The 24,454-nt window shown below is 42.9% G+C and overlaps 2 protein-coding genes across 2 annotated transcripts; one reads left to right on the top strand and one right to left on the bottom strand.

The window, feature by feature from the left end:
* The first annotated feature begins 6,403 nt into the window (after nucleotides 1–6,403).
* Nucleotides 6,404–7,534, top strand: LOC124656516 (U4/U6 small nuclear ribonucleoprotein PRP4-like protein). Its single transcript, XM_047195243.1, has one exon. The coding sequence runs from the start codon at nucleotides 6,404–6,406 to the stop codon at nucleotides 7,532–7,534; it is 1,131 nt and encodes a 376-aa protein (XP_047051199.1).
* A 2,343-nt stretch (nucleotides 7,535–9,877) lies between these two features.
* On the bottom strand, nucleotides 9,878–13,287 carry LOC124656515 (probable transcription factor At4g00390). The gene is made up of 5 exons (XM_047195242.1): nucleotides 13,229–13,287; nucleotides 13,045–13,150; nucleotides 12,857–12,901; nucleotides 11,790–12,766; nucleotides 9,878–10,105 (listed from the first exon to the last, which is right to left on the bottom strand). Exons 1-4 carry the CDS (start codon nucleotides 13,285–13,287, stop codon nucleotides 11,792–11,794), a joined length of 1,185 nt encoding a protein of 394 aa, XP_047051198.1. The 3' UTR covers nucleotides 9,878–10,105; nucleotides 11,790–11,791.
* Nucleotides 13,288–24,454: the final 11,167 nt, after the last annotated feature.

Below are 24,454 nucleotides of genomic sequence, written 5' to 3'. Positions count from 1 at the left end.
CCATCTGGGAGACCAGAACCACGCCGTCGCCATTACGAGGGGCAACACAGGAAAGGGAGCCCGGTGGCGCCGGCGGCGGGGGCGTCCAGCGACGGTGGTGCCAGGCCAAGGGCATAGACGTGGGATGGAGGTGGGGAAGAGGAAGAGAGCTTTTCCAAAAAGCCCAAAATTTACAACCTACTGTTCGATTTTGAATTACTTTCAATAAATAGGCATAAAGTCATTTAAATGCGTTAAACTAGCTACGAATCATTAAAATTCGTAATAGTTGGTAATTGCCACTGAAATGTGGCCTACTTTACCTGAAAAATGTAGAGGTTCTATTTGGAACAGTATTTTTTGTATCTCATTCACAAAATAAACTTACTTCATCATTTAGAAAATGAAAATTGATTTTCTTTAAGTGTTTTTTAAGGCACTATTATATTGTGCCATAAATTATTTTTTGAGGCATTTTTGAAAATGCCAATAATTGTTTTTGGAGGCATTCCTCAAATAGTGTCTCAAAAAATAATGTAAGGCAGTTTTCAAAGTGTCTCAAAAAATATATTTTTAAAGGCATTTTCAATAGTGCCTTAAAAGATCTATTTTTAGGGGCACTTTTCATTAGTGCCTTAAATGATTTTTCCTACACCATTTGATACAGCACTTTTTTTATTGCCTTCAAAGATTTTCAAAGGCATTTTTGTTATTTTTTAAGGCACTTTTTAGTGCCCCTAATAATCAACTCTGGTGTAGTGAGTTACTCCTGGATTTTCCGCACGGCATTAATCCCGTCAAGCAACAATTCCGCGCATTAGCACTAATCCCGACTTTTCCGCCCATCATTAATTCTGATTCCAATTAATTATGTCAAGCAATAATTCAGCGAATTAATGATAATCCCGGGTAAGCCTTTTTATTCACCACTGTGCTTTTTTATTCCGCGAATTAACGATTTTCCTAGAATGGCATTTGCATTATTTTCGTTTTTTATCAATTCCTTTTCTCAATTCCCTTTTGAAAATTCTCTTTTAACAATTCCCTTTTGATTGTTATTTATTACGCTAATTCATGTTTTTTGAACTAACTTTTATAATTCCTTTTAAGGGCTAGTGGTTTTTAGGGGGGAAATAACGGTGGGAGATTCACTTGCAACTCAAATATACTACCACTTGCTAGTCAAATTAAGTACCATTTTAAGTTGTAAGCTACAAAAAGTTGCTAAAATATTCTAAATGAAATTAAATTTTTAGCGTTGCTATGTATTTGTATTTACCGTTGATAAATACCGGGGCACCGGGTTGATAACTTGTAAACAAAAAAATAGTCGCTAAAATATTCTATATGAAATTAACTGTTTAGAGTTGATAGTTATTTATATTTACCATTGATAAATAATAGGCCACCGGGTTGATAGCTTGTAAACTAAAAAAGAGTCGCTAAAATATTCTAAATGAAATACTTTTTAAGGTTGGTAGTTATTTATTTTTACCGGGTTGATACCTTTGTAAACTAAAAAAATTGTCGCTAAAATATTCTAAGTGAAATTAACTTTTTAGGATTGATAGTTATTTATAATTACCGTTGATAAATAATGGGCCACCGGGTTGATAGCTTGTAAACTAAAAAAGAGTTTCTAAACTATTCTAAATGAAATTAGTTCTTTAGGGTTGACAGTTATTTATAATTTACCGTTGATAAATAATGGGTAACCGGGTTGATAGTTTGTAAACTAAAAAAGATTCGCTAAAATATTCTAAATGAAATAAGCTTTTTAGGGTTGGTAGTTATTTATATTTACCATTGATAAATAACAAGGCACCGGATTGATAGCTTGTAAACTAAAAAAATAGTCCCTACAATATTCAAAATGAAATGAGCTTTTTGGGTTGGTAAGCTTTTAAATTTACGGTTGATAAATGACGTATTTCAGGGACTTTTAGCCCGAAAAAAAGTTATCGAAACATATTAACATGGGAGCTAGTTTTGAAGATCTCGTCGAGACGAGTTCATTAGTGAAAATGTATCTTAAATTAAAGTTTTTTTCAACATTTTGAATTTTAGAATTAAAAAAGATTCTAGCTGACATCATTCTTTTTGTCTTGTAGCGAATGCATGCAACATTTTCCATACATTGCAAATTTTGGTCAAACTATTGCTAGACAAGGAAATATCGGCTAATAACATGTGAGCTAAAAACATCCGTCAAAATGTTTGAAATAAAACTAACTTTAGGGGTTGATAATTTTATATATTTATCGTTGATCACTCAAGTACGGAAGGTTGATTATTCAAATAGAGAGGGTCGATAACTTTTAGCCTGAAAAAAAAAGTTTCTCGAAACATATCAACATGTGTGCTAGTTTTGTAGATCTCGTCGAAACCGATTTATTGGTGAAAACGGATCTTAAATCTAAGTTGTCATTTAGGAGATAAAACGATTTGAATATATGAAATAGGGAAAGATTCTCGCTGACATCAACAAATTCGTCTGTTTCTGCATATGCAGAACGTTCCCTCAATAACCTACACTATAGTCTAAAATTTGCCTAAAATGGAAAGAAAAATTGGTTGAAAACTGACCGCTCCTTCTCTCCCTAGCGGATGAGCGCTAGCTAGGGCTGCCCTAATGGTAGGGCCTTTATATTTCCACCCTCTCGTTGGGTTGGCGACATGGGCTCACCATGAAGGCCTCGGCCCATCTCACAACTAGTTATGGATCGACACCTACAACTACCCAGGAGGTGTAACGAACAGGCATCCAAGTTAGATCAGGATGAACGGCGGGGAAACCTTCTCTCCCACCTTGGCTCTGTTCTTCCTTTCACCTCCATGCTTGTTCATCTGTTGATCTCGTGAATTTCTACATCTGTGAGTGATTGAGTGTTGTGAGTAATTTGGTTGTTAACAAATAATGGTATGTGTAAGAGCATCTCCAACAGCCGCACTAAATTTTGGCGTTGTAAAAGTACTTTGCAGCGCGTTCCATCCGTGTTTTACGCGTGAGGCCATATTCTCCTTCGGCAGAAGCTCTAAATTTTGAAGCTGTAAAATTGGGTAGTTGTTTCTGCGCGCGATTTGTACAACACGTTCTTTCCGGCGCTCTAAATATAGTGCACCAGATAGCGCTTTTGCAGCGCACCCCACTTTACAGCACCGGTTACAACATCTGTTGGAGCAATAATTTGCACCTCTCGCGTGCTAAACTAGTCGTTTTTTTGGATACAGTGTTGAATACAGCGCATTGGAGATGCTCTAAGGATCCATGTATTTGAGGATGATAGCTAGTGGCTAGTGGGTGCATGACTCTTTATTCTTGATTGACTAGCATTGAGTCCTAATAGGAATTGATTACCGTGTTATATTACTCCATATTTTGATGATCCCGCTCCAGGAGCTCATGGCGAGCATTGGCGTGTTGGGGAGAAGAAGTAGCCGGTGAGTAGATGGTCGTCTCCAATCTCGTAGCAATGGAGCACGAACTCAATCCCTCGCCGGCTTCACAGTAAGGTTGGGATCACGAGGCGGATTTTCGCCCTCTCGACCCTGGCCTTAGAACGCGGTAGTGAGTAATGCATGACGTCGACACAACACAAGGTAAGTTGGGTTTCGCTCACGGATCGTTCACACCAAAATATCACGAACACGCACGTGGAGAAGTCGTTAGCAAGAGCATGTGCTGTGACCTTTTTTCATGATTATCACCGAATGGCAAGTTGGATAATCATGGCAACGTCGTGCATGGCCATGATGATCAGGGCGACGACAGGCATCTGATTTGAACTTAATACATGTCATTGTCATATTGGTTGACCTAATGCCATTTTTTGTTGGACATACCAAAGTCGAAGTTTAGGACATGTAGACGGTGCACATTTGATGAACAAAGGCAGATTTACATGCTTTTGGCTTGGAGCCGCCATGACAATTTCAAAAAATATGTGGCATCAGCAGTGGGAGCGGAGATGTGTACTTACGAAAGATGCGTACAAGAGTGTGGGAATGGCATAATTAGCCAGCAAGAATATAAAGCACCATCAGAGTTGAAATCGACCCTGATGATTTTATTGCTATTATCTCCAGAGAAAAAGGAGATAACGATAGGCTACATTTAGGCATGGTATATCGAACCAAATGAGGTAAACTAGCTAATACGCCTTAGAGCATCTCCAGCCGCGTCCCCCAAAGCGTCCCCCAAACCGCGCCGGATTGAGCGTTTGGGTGACGTGTTTTGTTCGTGCCGCGTTTGGGTGACGTTGCTCCCCAGCCGCGTCCCCCAAACGCCTCCCCCCAAACATTTAAAATATTTTTTTTAGCATTTTTATTTCAATTTCCACAAACTAATACTTAATTGGGAACGTGGTTTACACGAAGACATAGTTAGGAACATGATTTTCACAAACTAATACATAGTTTGAACCATGGTGGACACAAATATAAAATATTGCAAAAAAACTAAATCTAACTAGGCCGTGCATCGAAGGTTTCCTGTGTTCGCTGCTAAGAAAGAACACTCGAGGGCACACCCAGTTACCCAAACTGGAAAATCCAGTGGGGGGATGGTGTCCTTGTTGGTTCTACCGATGAGACGAACATCCAGAAATCTCTGTGCACGTATTCGCTGCGAAGAAACAACACTCAGTTGTCCTCCTCGTCGGTGCTGTGTCGCCGTGGTAGTCCCGGCGGCAGCGCGTCTCGTCGAAGACCTTGATGCTCATGTCCATGTCGCCGAACTGTGGTGGCGCGCGAACTTCTCCCAGCCGATGTTGAGGTACATCTTGCCGCGCGCGTCGTAGATCGCGTCGACGATCCACCGGTAGTAGCCGCACCACGCAGCCTCCCGCAGATGCAGCGTGTCCGGGCGGTCGTCGCCGGCGACGTACTCGGCGAAGGAGTCCGGAAGCCTCTGGATGCCGCGCGGGTCGCCCTTGAGGACGAGGACGAACTCGAACAGCACGTCCGGCTCCACGTCCATCCCCGACGATGAAGACAACTGCGTGGGAGGCGACGACGAGCGTTCAGCTCTGCCGCGGCCACGACCACGACCACGGCCACGAGGTCAGCCTCCACCTCTACCAGACATAGCGTCGAGTCTTGTTGAGATGGTGGCAGCTAGGGTTTGGGAGAGAGGCGTTACGGTTTGTGTGTGAGAGGGACGATGAGAGGCGATCATTTTATAGGCCGGAGGGAGACGGAGGAGCGGTGGCGCTCATTAACGCCGGCACGCAGAGCTAGGCGCAACGGGACGCGTCGCTGCGCCTCTGCGGGAACTGCCCGTCGCTGCGGGAACTGCACCATCGCTGCAAAGCCAATAACTTACGTCGCGAGGTAGGCGACGGTTAGGTTAAAATTTATTGTGCCGCTGACGGGTCGGCCCCGCCACTCCCCGCCTCGCTTTTCGATGTGTCCGGCGTCCCCGGAGCGTCCCCTGTGGGACGGGGACGGGCTCGGAGCGCCGGACACCGTATCGGGCCGCGCCGGACAAAAATAGGCTTTGGAGGACGCGGCTGGAACGGTTTTTTGGTCCGGCGCGCCCCAAATTGTTTTGGGGGACGCGGCTGGAGATGCTCTTAGATTTTGCAATAACAGCAAAAATCTTAGCCACCTTGCAGATGAAGAGACTGCTATGTCTTTCACGCATGCAAGTAGATTTCATATCATATTTACATGTGGCTAGAATGAAAAATATATGAACCCTCGCAACGAACGGGCACTCGGGTACTTATTTCTGAATATCTCGATTACACGAGCTGGTTACAAGCATCTCATAGCTATGTATAATACCCGGCCAGCAGGCCACGACTCAACTCTACACTGATTGGACTCTTTCCTAACTTAACTCAAACCGAACCTAACTAGTAGTACGTAGACATGCGAAAATACACATTGGAACCAATGTACTCATGAACCTTATAACTTCCCGCCCCAAAATCCAAATTTCCAGGTCTCCAAAAATTCCAAACAATTTTTTTACATGTAGTGCCTAAGATTAACGACTGGGACACTCAAAGCTGGCCTATACTACCATGCTGTGAAACATGCACAGGACTAGCTGGTGTCCGTGTTCTAGTCAGTAGTCATATTTGTATTGCTTGCAGCACGTAGTCGGACCTGCCGTGTCCTAGTAGAAGTAGAATAGGTTTGGGCCGACTCGGTTTAGTATTTCGAGTTGTACTAGTTCGAGTCGGCTACGTACTAGCCAGCCGGACCAGGTCCTATATATGCAGCTGTATACGATGTTTTTGCATCAAAGCTTGTCAGGAGAAAAGAAAATTTAGGGTGCGACACACACCTCTGTCCATACATTTTTCGTTTGCGTGTATTTGGCTAAGTAATCCCAACAAGTTCGACACCCATAGTAAGTCAGAATTTGTGTACCTGGGCGAGCCCATCAAGCTCTTGCGCGAGCGCACTCGTGGTCATGGACGAGCAGATGCAATACCCGTTCTTCACCGAGGGCACCAGGGAACTGCTCCAGGCGCGCGTCGACATCGCCCACTACTCACTGCCTCGTGCTAAGGCCAGGCTCGAGAGTGCCAAGCAGCCCTGCCTCCGTCTCGGTGACTCCGGCGAGGACCCCGACAACCATGTCGTGAAGCGGGCGGGGGACTTCGTCCTCGACTGCAGCGAGATCGGAGACGACCGCCCGCTCACCGCCTGCTCCTTCTCCCGCGACGCGTCAATGCTCGCCACGAGCTCCTGGAGCGGGATCACCAAAGTATGGAGCATCACGCCACCAGGGATAACCAAAATGGCGGCCCTCAAAGGCCACACAGAACGTGCTACAGATGTCGTTTTCTCTCCAGCCGATAACTGCATACTAGCAACAGCCTCCGCAGACAAAACCGCCAAACTATGGAATATCAGCAGCGACAACAGGTCACTTCTAACGTCTTTTCACGGTCACCAGGATCGTCTTGCTCGCCTCGCCTTCCATCCATCCGAAAGATACCTTGGCACGGCCAGCTTCGACAAGACCTGGAGACTCTGGGATGTCAACACCGGGACACAGCTCCTGCTCCAGGAGGGGCATAGCAGAGGTGTATATGGAGTCGGCTTCCATCCTGACGGCTCCCTAGCTGCATCCTGTGGGCTTGATGCGCACGCTCTGGTCTGGGACCTAAGATCTGGAAGATTATACTATACCCTCACAGGACATGTGAGTCCTGTCCTGGGAGTCAGCTTCTCCCCTAATGGTCGTCTAGTTGCAACCGCGGGTGAGGACAATTTCTGTCGAATATGGGATCTGAGGATGACTGGAAAGTTATTGTATTCTATACCCGCACATAAAAGTCTTGTCTCGCAGGTGAAGTTTGCGCCCCGGGATGGTGCTTATCTGGCGACGTCTTCCTATGACGCTACAGCGGCGCTATGGTCAGCCCAGGATTACAAACCGATAAAAACTTTGGATGGCCATGAGTCCAAGGTTACTGGCTTGGATATCAGTGGTGATGGGCAGCAGATCGTGACTGTTTCACATGATCGAACCATAAAGATGTGGTCATGCGGCAGGAGAAGCAGCACGCGGGATAAGGAGATGGAGTTGGATTAAGGCAATACTAAGTGGAGATGGACTAAACCATGCCTCTAGTAAGGTCATATTTCCTCTGTTTCCCTAGCTTAGATACTATATGAGGCTAAGTTTTGCATATTTGATTTTGTGCCTATATTATATGAACGGTTCGTTAACCACAAACTGAAATGTAATCCACATACTACATGTTGGCCCATAACCTAGGTTTTCATGCAATTATTTAATAGACGTCAACACATGAGGTACTTTGGTCAAACATGCACATCTAGATAGAGATAAACCTTCCGACCGCCATTGACGTGACATTCGAAATGAAAACATAAAGATGAGATAGACAGACGTCGGTTCAATTGTGTCAACAGTTTCAATGATTGGTTACCAGATTTTGCATTGATTTGGCAGTACTTGCACAGTTGTATGGGGTACAGCCGCGTAGGTATCGGAAAATTCTTGTTATTCTGGAGTAGCTATCTCAGATTGAACAAATCGATGGTTTATCCAATTACTCGTCTATTGATTTATGTGACCTAAAACTAATTAACGGACACACTTGGTTGTGACTTGTGACCAGAGGTCGTTGGAGCGCCATTTTCCCCTGCATTATTGGTGTCGGCAAACGACACTACAACTGACAAAAATAGGCTGGAGTGCTATAGTACTCCTAGCTTCATGTGGACATTTAGCTGACTAGGACATATAGTATTAAATTAAGTCAGCAGCAAGCGTGCACTAGACACACTGATGGCATGCGACGATCGCAATGGTCATATTACTTGTTAATTAATTCTCCCGATCTAGTCCACATCACAATCATGCATTTTAAGGCTGGGTCCATATGTAAACCTCAAATCTAGACAAGGGCTGCCTATAAACAATGTACTAAAATTAGCTAGCAGTCATTTCCATGAGATCTTCACATGTTGTTTTTGAAATTTAGAAGAAAAAAATAGACTAGTAAGTACTCCAAATTGTAATTAGTTTTTGCAACTGAAGGTTGACATATGGCTATAGAAACTGTAATTTAACTTACCCCAAATTACAGTGCAAACTCATGTAAGCAGTATGTTTAATCAGTATGAATTTGTTGCATGGAACAAATCTAATGGGCCCGGTTCGTGTAAGTACACAGGAGCTTTTGCCATTAGTTGGCATCCATCCATAAAATTCATCCAGACGGACATGTACACTCCACTACTCCAGGCCTTCCCCTTGTCACAACCACCTAGCCCAAGATCCCAGTCCAACGTCTATTTACTTGGAACCGAAATACAAAGTCTTTTGTGGCTGTGGAGTGTGGGCTCCTAATGCTACTGAGAACGAAAGTATACCTCATCTGCTAAAATCCCCTAAAAAAATCTGATAAAAAATAGTGATAGTACACCTCAAGAAAAACCTAGAAGAGCAAGCTTCTTTTTAAAGTACTCCCAGGGAACATTGTGGAGTAGTATAACAATGCTCACAGGAAACCAATTGAAAAGGAACATGCAGCAGGAGGTTAATTCAAAAAGGGAGAAGAGGGCTAGAACAATACAGTTGACCCAAAAAGGGTTCACGTGTGGAGATCAAATTAAGCCATCAACAACAGGAAGCATCCAAAGTTTTAACCAGAAAGCTTACGATATCTCAATATGGAAATTAAGCCATCAACAACAGGAAGCATCCACATACCTAATCAAGCAAACTCGCATTCCATCTTCACACTTTACCCTGCTATGATTTCCTGGATTCGCAGCATAGACATGCTCGGTAGCAGAGCTAGGGCCCGGCAACCCCGGACAGCTGCCTGGGCTCTGCTCAGGAAACACCATTAAGCTGCAGCAAGAAACGAGAAAGCCATTAGCAGTTTATATGCCGCCGGCCAGATGCGCATGTACTTTGCCCAGGCTCTATGAGTGAGCTGGCTCCGCCACTGGACATGCTTCTGCGCTAAGCTAACACCACCATGACAGGCTGAGCATCTTCTGGTAAAAACTTCCAAGATATTCTTTCCTGGCCTGCTCTTTCAGATCGCCACTGATTTCGGTCAGCTCCGGAATTCCGGATATGAGAGACACACTAGGGGACTCATCCAACAAAAAATCAGAGGGAACAATGATAAAACAGCTGGGGATACTCCTATGTTCCTTTACCAACAGGTGACAGCAGGGTTCCACATCTACTACTTTCGACATCAATATTAACAGACACCATATCTGATTCCAGCCACAAAAAAAGAGTGTCCATAGGATTTTTTTTTTTTTTTTTTTTGCGAAACACTATAAATTAAATTGTACGGTTGCTGAGATTCGAACGCAACCATAGGATATGTCAGATCATATCAGAGACTAGATACTAGTATACCTTCCAGAACGACATATTAAGACTACCAATGCTGCATACCATTCTATATTCCATAGACCAACAAACCAATCACCAAAAAACTGCTAATGAAGCCGCATGATATTTTCATTATAATCCCTACTAGTGGCATGTGCGACACTAATGAGTCAAATAGCCAGCCAGCTCAAATGGGAATGTCCTCCATTACCCTTTACCATCAGCTATGCCAAAAAGAAATCCACGACTTGCAAAATATTACTTCACCACCTCCTGTTATATGAAAAACAGAGACAAGGCTGTGAGTTGAATGCTAACATACAGTAGCCAAATACAACAATGTTTGGAATGTGATAAAACTCAGACTGCTGAAGTTTTTGCGCCAAATGTTAAGAGAACACGGCAGCCCTTTGGACTCTCAAGGTTTCTTGACAATCCAGAAAATATTACATATTTACTACACTCTCTTCACTTAAGTTTGTAAGCTCGAATTTTTAACAATGCATGTGGCAGTTTTTCAGCCAACTCGGTTACAGCAACTGGTTTTTATGCCATTTCAGGATCTACCAAGAAGTATCCAATGAACAATGCTGATCCGGTTCAAAGTATAACATAAACAAGCAATGATGTTGGCAAGCTGATATCAGACCAAAGGGTTCTCATTTGTGTGGTACAGTTTTATTTCGTTGCTGAAACAGAAAAAAGGCAAAGAAGGTATGGGGTGTAACTTGCTCACTCGAGATCGTAGAAAAAGTGTAGAATGTTGCACTTAATGACACATTTAGGTTCTCAACCTCGTAGAACACGGAAAGTTAGTCTAATTGAGCAAAGGCAAAGAATGAAATAACACTTTTGTTTACTCACTAAAATGTCTCGTGGCCATGCAAACTTCATGTGGAACCAATTAAAAATGATGATATTAGATTTCAGGGGAGCTCTAACATCTTTGGACAGTTATAATAGCTTTTGCGTAAGTGTATAATTTATAATAAAAAAACGTAATCAAACTTCAAAAAAAAATTAAGTCAAGTACGGCACTAATTGGTAGTCTAAGTCGGCTTTCCTTCCTTCACTCACTTAAATAAGTATACAGACTTAGTTTAGGGACCCAAATGACACAACCCTGGATGTTTAGAAAGCTTCAGTGAACTGACTTGAGAACTGAGACTAGCTCACTTAGTTAAGGGATTGGATGTACACCCGGGTTCAAGTCCTCATGGACACAAATTTGAGTTCTTATTCTTTCAAAAAGAAAAACAATCAATGCAGGGACCTCCTCTACCACTTTCCTTTAAGCAAAATACAATGTAAGTGTCAAAGTCTGAACTAATTTAGGAAAAAAGTTCAAAAGTGGCACAAAACATGTATCCTTAGTTTCTCCTCTTGGTGCCTTGTTGCTATATCAAATAAATGGAGTAAAGGTCTTAATGACCATTGCTGAGCACAGATTACAATAAGAAACACAACACCAAAAGACCATGAGTAAATTTGAAAGTAAAACCAAACCGTGATGCTTCCATCCTCTTAAGAACCAAGCTTGTTAGAGAAAACAGGGGAATGAAATATCTCTATTCAAAGACACCTAAGTGATACAGATTTGTAGATAAAACAATCACACGGTACAACTAAATTAGTAAACAGAAACTCTATCAGGCTATTCTAAAATATGTGCTGAAGTAAATTAAACGAATAAAACCATGGACTCCCGAGTCCTGAAGATAGCACAAAGGTTAATGAGCTACAATCTCATGCCTACATACAAGTACTAATTCCCAAAATGTATTGACATCTTCTCTTGCTTATCAATCTCATGTCAAGCATTACTTGTGATCACCATTTTTTCTTTTGAAAGCTACATTTTTTCCAAGTTTGGGGAAAAGAAGCTGATTTCCACATACAGTATATATATGGCAAACAGTACAGCAAAAGGAAAACAGTGACAAACCATATCTCATACCTTCAGACATTCTTGGAAACCTTCGTGAGAAGACTGATAAGCTGCTTACTAATCTTTGCCTTGGGTGCATGCACCTCCAGCACCATCCGCGCCTCGATCTTCAACTCTGCATATTTGACTCTCTCCAGCTTCTTCTCGATGTCCTGCGCCCTCTTGGCATCTAGTCTGTTGAATGAGCTTTCGAAGCAAGGCTGCACTTTCGTGAGCAGCTTCACCTCCTGCGCAAGCAGAGGATACATCTCACACATTTTCTTCAAGCCCTTGGTACCAGACCTTCTGCCACCACTCTCAGACTGGCCGTCCCCAGAGATGGCGGGGGCGCCGTCATCCTCCTCGCTGCCATTGACAGGGCCAGTGGCGGCCACAACCGGCAGCAGGTCGCCCCAGACATCTCTAGAGAGGTTATGAATGCGCTTATCATGGTCCGAAGTAGACACCGCGCGTGATCTGTAGCGACGAAGCAGGCTGCGCACTTTATCCTTGATATCGGAGTGCTGGAAGCTCTTCTCCTCGAGGCCCTCGCGGATGGACTCGAAGAAGTCGCTGTCCCCAGAAGGCGGCAGCGACCCATGTTGGCGGCGGTGCTGAGCAAGCGCCTCGAGAACCAGGACCTCGTCATCAGGAGCCCATACGCGCCTGGTTCTCTTCGGCCTGGGCTCTGGCGACTCGCTGTGCTGCGCCGTGTTCTTGCTCTTTTTCCGTGCCGGCGCCGGCACCAGCGACTTGCCGATCTCGTCGGACGCCCTCTTCCTGCCGCGGGCGGGAGGATTGCTTGACTGAGGCTGGTTCTTGGCCGCAGGCCGCGCCGGCGCCCGCTGGTCGATGCGGTTGATTGGCTGGAAATCAACGTCCTCCTGGACCTCCTCCTTGAGCGCCGCGGTCACGGGAGGGTCGACCCTCTTGCTTGATGGCTGCAGATGAGGCTCCGCCTCCTCTTCGTCCCCCTCCTCCGTTGAATCCTCATCCTCCTCCTCCTCCTCCTCCTCCACCGCCGCCGCGCATTCCTCATCCTCCTCCGATTCTGATTCCTCCTCCTCCTCCTTCACCGCCGCCGCGCATTCCTCCTCCTCTGATTCTGATTCCTCCTCCTCCGATTCCTCATCCTCCTCCTCCTCCACCGCCGCCGCGCATTCCTCCTCCTCCGATTCTGATTCCTCCTCCGACGACGACGACGATTCCCTTTCCTCGTCTGCCACCTCTTGGTTGTGGGAGGTAGTAGAATCTCTGGAGGACGTGTCCCCGTCTTCTTCCGTACTGGAGGAGGAGCCGGTGGCGGCGGCGGCGCGGTTGGGAGCCATGGCTGGGAGTTGCGTGTGGGGTTTAGGCGGCTACTGGGGTTGGTCGAGGACTCGAGGAGGAACCTGATACGATGGGAAGGCCGGGGTGGGTCTAACCACCAAATTTTGGGCAAATGTTTTTAGGCTGAAATTTTAGGTCACTTGCAAATTTGGAAATGGGCCTTCGTGTGGCTGCAGCCTGCAGGCTGCAGCTCCTTCATCCCTACTAGGGTTTAATGCAAAGCAGCTTCCAACATAATTACTACTTCAGATATAGTACTTCTTTTGGATCGGTTTAACATGTAGGCATGTAGTTTAAGATAAACTTTAACCATTAATTTAGTTAATAAATATAACTTTTATATCTACAAAATCGATATCGTTAGATTCATATTCGAAAAGCTTTCCAATGATATAATGTCATATATATGAACTCAGATTTCGTGCTCCCGAGCTCCAGTGCTCCTGGTTAGTTCAAAAAATTCAAAACCATATCTGTGAGTCTTAAAAAAATTCAAAAAATATTCGGATGTAGTTCATGAATTATCCCACAAACGTGTAAAATATCAATTCCAAATACTTTGTATTCTGAGCTGTAAAAAAATGACAAAAATGTAGATCTGTAGAAGTATGTTTCAAATCCCCAAATTTTATCAGATTTGTCATTTTTGTGTAGCCCACAATACAAAGAATTTCAAGTCACCATTTTACATGCTTGTGGGATACAACACTAACTATGTGCAGAATTATTTTCAGATTTTTTTAAAACTTGTAAACCATGATTTTAAATTTATTTGAACGACGAGAGCACTGGTGCTCAGGAGCAAATGATACTTTCCGCATATATATTCTATATTTTGTTGACCAAAATAATGGTCAAAGCGATTTCTGAAATTTCGTGTGCGCCTGTGAAACCAATCTGGATGGAGTACTCAGTATTTTTTTTTGTAGTAAGGAGTACTTAGTATAGTTTTTAGTAATATGGTATAATCAGATATAAGAAAATGTGGCTAATTCTCGGTTAGCCGAATGTATTTTTGTTATTTAATTATTTTTTGCATTTGTGTACATTGTTGGATAATTGAGTTTTTTTATTAGGCTTTTGACTATTTTCTAGATTTTTGTATTCTTTTATTTTTTTTGTTTGTGGATATTTTTATGTGCATTTGCATATGGATGTGTAATTGCACATATATGTACAATTACATGTTGATATGTAATTGCACATACAAGTGTAATTGTAAATCGATGCTATTTTTGTGTGAAATTGTAGAAAGATGCGCAATTACACATATGCGTGCGATTGCAATATTTGTATAATTTACGTATAAAAATGTATGTCTATTTTCCATTCATAGACATACAACTGCAGATATATACCTCCAAGGAGGGAAATGATTCACAACGGCACCATCACCCAATCAAGGATTTGATCCTCTGCTCACCCCCTCAAGCTAGGCGGCAGGGTGGGGCATAGGGCTTGGAAAGCTTGGTGGTGATGCATATCCTAGCTAGGGTGCCGTTGTGACAATTTTCCGCGAAACTTGCATGCATACATGTAATATCGACATATAATGATGCCTCTGGAGTCACCATGCGAGAGTAATCCAAAAGGTCCACGTACATACAAAACCATTAAGCAATGGGATTGTTTCCAAAAACCACTTTTAAACTTGCAAGCATATGCTCCTGGTACGCTATAACAATTCAAAATAATTTTAAAAAAATCAACAAAAAATTGACGCGCATATGTCGATATTATATATATGCACGCCAAGTTTCGCAGAGAATTGACATTTTTTATGTCATGAGTAAAAAAGATAAAGAAATGTCTTGTGAAAAGCTTTTTTTTAATCACCAAAAATTGTATTTTTTGCACGCGACACAAAAAATGCCGGGTTTCCGCGAAATGACTTTATGAGCACATATGATATCCATACATATACGCTTCAATTTTTTTGTACAATTTTTTCATATTTTGAACTATGTTTAAAAGTTATTTCAAAAATCGGGGGCATATGCTCCCGAGTGCAAAAAACAACTCGTCTCATTGTTTTATGTTTTAGTGTTAATAGTTATACGTTGATATCTGATCTATCTAAGCCATGGAACCATTCTTAGTAAAATGTCGGATGATGAAAAATGTATATATTACATGAACAAATAAATCTTAATAGGTTGCAGAGAGTTGAACCGTGCAAATGGTATAAGACCGGAAACAAAACAATTAAACTTTGTGATGTGGAACCTTACTTCGAAGTAGAAACAATATACCATTTCTTCTCTTTTAGTACACAAGTGTCATAGACATTTGCTAGAAAAATAAAATAGGAAACTATTCAGATGTATATGTCATACCTATGTGACTGTGCGCCCTCAACGTTTCCCAAAAAGCTAAAATAAAATATTATCGATAACGAGTCCTTAAACAAAATTTTGCTAAGGTATGGGCCACTTGATCTAACTTTGTAACACCAATATGTCGATGTATCTTGGTATTCAAGATAAACACTGTAGTTAGGTTATCTACCCCCTCCCTGCTCTCCGCCTGCTACAGTAGCCTTGAGGGGTTCTCCTTGACCGGGCCGCCGACGGCCGCTCCACCGGATTAGCTGGCCAGAGTAGGCTTAGGTTGGGCGTCGGAGTAGTCTAGGGCTAGATCTTTAGTTTTCTGTTGGTTTTCCGGCCTCTGCCGGCATTTTGGGTGGTCTGCCCGTAGGTAAGGCGGAAGCTCTGGATCTTGGTCTCAGATCCCTGGCGTTTTTAGGGGTGCTGCTGCTTTTGCTGATGCTCCCATGGTCGGACTTGGCGGGGAAAGCGGCATCACCATCTTCATCAATAAACCGGTGCCTGCTGGATCCTTTCTTCCTAGATATTGTTGCAAGATTGGCGAGCTCTATCGTTGCTCTCTGGCGCCAACATTTGCACCTCTTGAGTGTAGACAGCCTCCACTATTGTCATCACCGTGCTAGAAGTTGATTGCATGCCTCAGAGCTTCGAGGCATGCAAGGACTTCTCATTTCATACCTTTGCCACGACATGTTGTAACACATAAGCATATATGAAAATGTGATCTCTGTTGCTCATGCGACTGCTTTGTTTTTTGAGTATGTGAGAAACACAAGTGTATGTGCGTGTTGTCGATGAGGTTCCTCCTTGCATGTTGGAAGTCAATGTATGATTGTTGGTCAATTGATATACGCGTCTATGTGTTTTTGAAAGTTTATGATTTATCTTTACTATTATATTGAAGTTGGGGATGGTGTGCACTTTGACATCAAACATTGGAGAAATCACAACCATGTAATTTTTTATCAATGGATCAGATCTTCCATATGTTTTATAGCCAAAAGTGGTGACACAATGTCCATCTTCCGCCCGTAAATCCCGCAATCAATTAGTTGGGAAAGATATATTTCCTTGGTCAAAAAAGGAAGTCCCACAACAATATGAGGAGAAATAAAATTGGAGTTCCTTCCTTGTTACGCATATCTCTAAAAAAGGCATGTGATCTATTGTTCCGCAAAAAAAAGGAGGACTTTCACGTTAAATTTGGTAGTAACATATTTGCTGCCTTCCTTTTCCAATCAAATTAGGTGTGCATGCTTCCTAAATGAAGAAGGACCTTTAGGTCGTGTCTTACATTTCATGGGAGCCTCGCATGTAGCAAGGAAAAAGGAAACTGCCGCAAATCAACAGATTTTTTTGGGACGTGGCTCGCCTTTGTCCCGGTTATGCGTCCATCCATAAGCCCGAGGTATATGGCATCAATCGAAACCTTCCACGGTTTCGGTTTCAGCATGTATCTTTCCGTTCGAAAAAAGATCGCAAATATACAACTGTATACGGTTCTAATTCGTATTCGTGGGAGGACAATTTATAGTGGGGTTGATGCCAGGAAAAAATTAATCGGCGATCTCACGCCGATCTTACCGACTGCTTGCCTCCATCGATGGGTCACCTGAGAGGCTAAATCAGAGGTCAAGCTCCACCCTACCGGCGAACGACAACAACCTCTGATCAGGCTGCCTCCGCCACTAGCGGTGCCGCTTTATGCGTCTTCCTTGTCGAGCGCTAACATATGCTAGCATGCCACCGTCGACGAGGTTGTGTAGCTGCAGCACAAGACGTCGGGTTCTGGCCTCACTACCATCATCGAGTTCCCTGTCCAACGCGGTTCTAGCATGCATGTCATCATCCACGATGTCATGCTGGTGTACAAGATGACTATCTGCTAGACCCATTGTCATCGTTGACTTCCCTGTCGAGGAGGTCCGGCAGGACCGTAGGTGCAGTACAAACACGTTGGGCCGCTGGCCCTGTTACCGTCGTTGACTTCCTCGTTGAGCGCTAGATTGCCACCGTTGAGGATGTCATGCAGGTGTAGCACGAGACGTTGGGATGTTCCATGTTACTGCCGCCGCTGGCTTCGCGGCGAGCACTAGCTTACTGCCATCAGCGAGACACTATACATTCAAATACGCGAGGATTGGCGCTACTGAGCGATGTGCTTGCCATTGCGGCGTCTCTCTTGTACAAAGAAGCAACATGGACATGACCCTTCCAAGCCGTCCGTGAATACTTGGGAGGCAGTGTTGTCTTAGGATCAGGAAGAACATAAACAGGTGTGAGTCAGACCAAAGGTTGCATAGGTTGACGTTGTTTGCGATACTTTAAACCTTGCTAGCTTGTGCCCTCCATGGAGGATGAGAGGGAGGCCGGGAAGATGGCCACCTCTCTGATATCTCCATGGACACGAAGAAACACTCATTGTTGCTGACGGTGAGATTGGAGACTGCACCAACACTGTGTGCGTGGAAGGAGTGAAGCAATGTCTAAGGACGGGAGGTTGGAGTCGTATTGCATCATCATCAGCGGTGTGATGGACATGGTGAGGGGTAGCGCACGGATGTTGGGAACCACTGGAACATGCAGATCAAGCCAGTGCCCATTTGGCGACTGATGACCCACAAGTATAGGGGGTGTATCGTAGTATCTTCGATAAGTAAGAATGTCGATCCCAACGAGGAGCAGAAGGTGTTGACAAGCAGTTTCGATGAAGGTTTCACTGTAAATGCTCACAGACAAGTATTCGTGGGGTTTTGATGTAACAGATGAATAAAGTACGAGTAGGTAAAATGCGAGAGAAATAATTGCAGCGAGTGGCCCAATCCTTTTTAGCACAAAGGACAAGCCGGTTTGTTTACTTATAATGACCAAACGTTCTCGAGGACACACGGGATTTTAGTCTAGTGCTTTCGCTACATACAGACTGATTAATCTTCATTGTTTTGATAAGTGTTGTGTGGGTGAACTCCGTGCTAATGTACCGCCCTTCCTAGGACTAATACATACTTGTGATTATACCCCTTGCAAGCATCCGCAACTACAAGAAAGTAATTAAGATAAATCTAACCACAACCTTAAACTCGAGATCCCGCAATCCCTCCCGCATCGATATACCAACGGGGGTTTAGGTTTCGTCACTCCGGCAACCCCGCAATTGGCAAACGAGTACAAGATGCATTCCCCTAGGCCCATAAATGGTGAAGTGTCGTGTAGTCGACGTTCACACGACACCACTAGAAGAATAACACCACAACTTAAATATCATAACATTGAATATTACTCAACCATAGTTCACTACTAACATTTAGACTTCACCCATGTCCTCAAGAACTAAACGAACTACTCACGAGACATCATATGGAACATGATCAGAGGTGATATGATGATGAATAACAATCTGAACATAGACCTTGGTTCAATGGTTTCACTCAATAGCATAAACAACAAGTAGAAATCGCACCGGAGAGTTTCCCTATCAAACAATCAAGATCAAACCCAAATTGCTACAGCGGTGACGAGGTGCTGCGGAGGAGATGGAGGTGATGATGGTGGAGATGATGATGATGGTGATGGAGATGATGTCCAGCTCGATGGCGGTGACGATGGCGTCGATTTCCCCCTCCGGGAGGGAATTTCCCCGGTGGATTCCTCGCCCGCCGGAGAGCTCTTTCTCTCTCGGTGTTCTCCGCCCCGTAGAGGCGGCCGTAACCCTTCGTGAGGATTCCTCCGTGGCTTAGGTCTTCGGGACGAAGGGTTTCGCGAAGAAAAGGAGGCGAAAGAGGCCGAGGGGGCCCCACACCACATGGTGGCGCGGCCGAGCCATGGGCCGCGCCACCCTATGGTGTGGGCCCACCCCGGGTCCAGCCGGCTCCCCCTTCCGGCTTCCTCCGTCATCCGGAAAAATAGGATTTTCTGTAAAACTTCCTTCCACAGTTGATCTTCCGAAATATCGCATCCTGACGGTACTTTTTCCAGCAGAATCCTGGCTCCGGTGCTCAATCTCCAAATAATCATGAAACATGAAAAATAGATGAAATAACATAAGTATTGTGTCCCAATATGAAATATATCAATGAATAACAGCAAATTATGATATAAAATAGTGATGCAAATTGGACGTATCAACTCCCCCAAGCTTAGACTTCGCTTGTCCCCAAGCGAAACTGAACTCTGGAAACAGGTCCACATGTTTATGGAGTGAAGAGTCGATAAATAAAATACGGACAAGAAGCATCATATTCATTCACACAAGACATTATAGTAAACAACTTCCTCATATAACTCGATCTTGAAACAAGTATAAGGTAGTCACAAATAAAGGTGCATAAGGAATCATAATTGGTGATGGCAAACTTTGTTCTTGGTCAGAGAACATTTAACAGATTATATTCATCTATTGAGCAGCGCTCTCATATTAAAAACTTATGGTAAACTTGCATACTCAATCATATTAATCATTGATGACTTCAAAGCTATATTCATTCAGGTAAAACTTGTGTACTAAACAAGAAAGAGTAAAGACATGATGAAGCAAATCACAATATAATAGTTTGATCACAACAACTCAAATGCTTGCTTGAGATGGAGGGAAATAGGTTTACTGACTCAACCTAAAGTAAAAGACAGGCCCTTCGCAGAGGGAAGCAGAGATTAAATCATGTGCTAGAGCTTTTTCAGTTTCGAAATCATATAAAGAGAATAAAAGTAAAGTTTTGAGAGGTGTTTGTTGTTGTCAACGACTGGTAGCGGGTACTCTAACCCCCTTGCCAAACGAGACCTCCAAAGAGCGGCTCCCATGAAGGACGTTATCTCTACCAGCAAGGTAGATCATCCCTCTTCTCTTTTGTTTACACATGTACTTTAGTTTATTTTAAGGATGACACTCCCCCAACCTTTGCTTACACAAGCCATGGCTAACCGAATCCTCGGGTGCCTTCCAACAATCTCATACCATGGAGGAGTGTCTATTGCAAAATTAAGTTGCTTACCGATGAATCGAGGGCAAAACATGTGAAGAGAATCATTAATGAAAGTTGATTAATTGGGGTCGGGAACCCCGTTGCCGGCTCTTATTGCAAAATTATAGGATAAGTGGATGAAGCCACTAGTCCTTTAGTGGAGGCCGCCTAACAAGACCGAAAGATAAAACACCACATACTTCCTCATGAGCTATAAAACATTGACACAAATAAAGAGTAATAAGTTTTGAATTGTTTAAAGGTAGCACATGAAGTATTTACTTGGAATGGCAGTAAAATACCATGTAGTAGGTAGATATGATGGACACAAATGGCATAGGTTTGGGTTCGGGTTTGGATGCACGAGAAGTATTCCCTCTCAAGTACGGGTCTTTGGCTAGCAAGGTTAATTAGCAAGCATAAGAGTTGAGGGAAACAAACAAATATACATGTGATAGAAACAATCATGCATCTTACTTGTAAGCACAAACAGTTTTAACTTTAGAATACTAAGCTAAGAACCGATAAGAAAGATAATAATATCTTCTACATGTACTTCCTCTATTCTTCTAAAACTCAAAATGTTGTTGCTATTGACCATTGCTAAGTTTGCCAAAACCAAATAGATTAACTCAATGCTCCCAAAGTGGTACCAATACTAAAATCAAGATCAATCATATAGTAGAAATTGCAAACTAAAATAAGATGTGCAATATGTAAATGATAAGACTTCTCATTAATATTCCATAACGATAACTCACACCAAGGGATACATAGACAAACTAAAGGAGAGATACTTCCACACTGCAACCCATCTCATACGATAACTTCCCTACTCATGATATGACACTACTTGATAGTAAAAAGTAAAAGGTAATGATAATGTGATACCGCGGCACTCCCCCAAGCTTGGAACAAACCAAGGGGATGCCAATACCGATGATGGATTACTCCTTTGGTGATGGTGGTGATGAATTCTCGACAAGCTTCTCAATAAGCTCCCGAAGCTCATCAATCCCGTATATGAGGTTGCGAATCATCTCCGAATTGTGCTCGACGCGGTTAAGAAGTCTGTCCGACGACGAGTCCCAACTCTTGGAGTTATTTCCCCAACCTTCAGCTTCGGGCTCCGTCTTTCCCGCATTGTTAGAACGATCTATATCCCAATTGCTAGGCGAGTGCTGCCTTGGGAGTCCTTTCAATTTGATTATTGTAGATTAGATTGTGGAAAGGATGGTGAATGCCTGAATAAGATGTCCTTGGAGCTAGGTAATGGCGGGGAAGTCCTCCTCCGGTCCTAATCCGTGCGCTCTTCTTGGCGTTGAGCGAGTTTGTCACCACTTCGACGCTTGCAATGGTGGTGCGTGGGTGCTCTTGCGGAACTTCTTCGACTTCCTCTTCATCCTCCTTTGCTTCTTCCTTGACGCTCTTGTCCTCTTCTTTCCACTCACGATCCCGATTATCTTTATCCGAAGCTCCTTGCCCTTGTTCTTGGAGACCATGGTGCCTCTAAACTGAAAACGGATCCTCGGCGTAAACAGCTCGAAACAAAACACGTCGAGAAAACGATATACGGACCTCCAGGGGTCCGGGGGATTTTATAATAAATTTTTTTAGAACAAACGGAAAGTACCAGATCGAACCAGAGTCGGAAAGGGGCGACGAGGCGGCCAGACCATAGGTCGGCGCGGGCCCAGGTCAGGCCGCGCCGGCCTATGGTGGCACGCCCTCGTGCGTCCTTTCCACTCCGTTTCGAACTCGTAATTTTTCATATTTTCCAAAAACAACAAAAATAATGTTCGGAAAGTAAATCGCGAACTTTTCATTACCAAGCATCGTTACCTATTCAAAGTTGAGTTCGGCGGATCTGTCTATTTGTCCTTTGATGAAAGCCTCCGGTGTTTCCACTCGAATAATATCAACATCAACATTATAAGAATCACCCGAGATATAATGCTTGAGTCTTTGTCCATTCACCACTTGCGTAGCATTGCCTTGGAGAGAGCTAATTTTAATTGCTCCCGAACGATACACCTCCTCAACAACATACGGTCCTTCCCATTTCGAGAGTAATTTCCTCGCAAAGAATCCGAGACGAGACCGATACAATAGGACTTTATCCCCAATATTAAACTCTCTTTTGATGATCCTTCTATCATGCCATTTTTTAACTTTTTCTTTAAAGAGTTTAGCATTTTCATAAGCTTCACTTCTCCATTCATCTAGAGAACTTAATTGTAGCAACCTCTTATCACCTAGCAAGTTTAGGATCTTTATTTAATTCTCTAACAGCCCGATAAGCTTTGTGTTCTAGTTCTAAAGGTAAATGACAAGCTTTTCCGTAAACCATCTTATAACGTGACATTCCCATGGGGTTTTTATAAGCAGTTCTATAAGCCCATAGTGCGTCTTTCAATTTACTAGCCCAATTCTTTCTAGATTTATTAACGGTTTTCTGCAAGATAGATTTAATTTCTCTATTTGATAATTCTACTTGACCACTACTTTGAGGGTGATAAGCGGAAGCAATTCTATGATTAATACCATACTTAGCAAGAGTTTTTCTAAAACCTCCATGAATAAAATGAGAACCTCCATCAGTCATAATATATCTAGGTACTCCAAATCTAGGAAAAATAATATCTAAAAGCATTTTTAAAGAGGTCTCACCGTCAGCACTTTTTGTAGGTATGGCTTCCACCCATTTAGTAACGTAATCAATAGCAACAAGTATATGAGTGTTACCTTTTGAAGAGGGAAAAGGTCCCATGAAGTCAAATCCCCAACAATCAAACGGTTCAATAACAAGAGTATAATTCATAGGCATTTCATTGCGTCTGGAGATATTACCAACCCTTTGACATTCATCACAAGATAAAATAAACTTCCTTGCATCTTTGAAGAGAGTTGGCCAATAAAAACCTGATTGTAGAACCTTTTGTGCGGTTCTATCTCCAGCGTGATGTCCTCCATAAGCACTGCCATGACATTTACTCAATATCTCTTGTTGTTCATATTCGGGAACACACCTTCGCATAATACCATCCACTCCTTCTTTATATAAGTGTGGGTCATCCCAGAAATAATGCCTCAAGTCATAAAAGAATTTCCTCCTCTCCTGAGCTGAAAAGGTTGGAGGCAAGTACTTGGAAACAATAAAGTTAGCATAATCAAGCATACCAAGGACTGTCTCGCGAGCTCACCTTTATTACAGCCAATTGTTCATTTGGAAAACTATCATTAACGAGAACAGGATCATAAGCAATATTTTCCAATCTAGACAAATTATCAAGCAACATGATTATCAAGCACCTTTCCTATCTACAATATGTAAATCAAATTCTTGCAAAAGAAGTACCCATCTAATAAGCCTCGGCTTAGCATCTTTCTTTGTCATAAGGTATCTAATTGCAAGCATGATCAGTATGAATTGTAACTTTTGAATCAACAATATAAGATCTAAATTTATCACAAGCAAAGACTACAGCTAACAATTCTTTTTCAGTAGTAGCATAATTTCTTTGAGCAAGCATCAAGAGTCTTGCTAGCATAATGAATAACATTTAAGTTTTTATCTACTCGCTGTCCAAGAACAAGCGCCTACAAGCAAAATCACTAGCATCACACATAATTTCAAAAGGTAAGTTCCAATCAGGAGGTTCAACTATAGGAGCAGCTTGTTAAGGCTTTCTTTAGAGTTTCAAAAGCTTCCTTACAATCATCATCAAAAACAAAAGGTACATCTTTTTGAAGAAGATTAGTAAGAGGCTTTGAAATCTTGGAGAAATCTTTAATAAATCTCCTATAAAATCCAGCATGACCAAGAACACTACGAATACCTTTAACATCCCTCGGATAGGGCATCTTTTCAATAGCTTCAACTTTAGCTCTATCAACTTCAATACCTCTCTCAGAAATTTTATGTCCCAATACAATTCCTTCATTAACCACAAAGTGGCATTTCTCCCAATTAAGAACAAGGTTAGTTTCTTCACATCTCTCGCAAAACTTTATCAAGGTTTCGCAAGCAACTATCAAAAGAATTCCCGTAGACGGAAAAATCATCCATGAATACTTCCAC

Source organism: Lolium rigidum, chromosome 5 (genome assembly GCF_022539505.1).
Source record: "Lolium rigidum isolate FL_2022 chromosome 5, APGP_CSIRO_Lrig_0.1, whole genome shotgun sequence".
Taxonomy (NCBI): Eukaryota; Viridiplantae; Streptophyta; class Magnoliopsida; order Poales; family Poaceae; genus Lolium; species Lolium rigidum.
The sequence above is the reverse complement of the archived record's forward strand: the minus strand, read 5'-3'. Positions and strand labels throughout refer to the sequence as shown.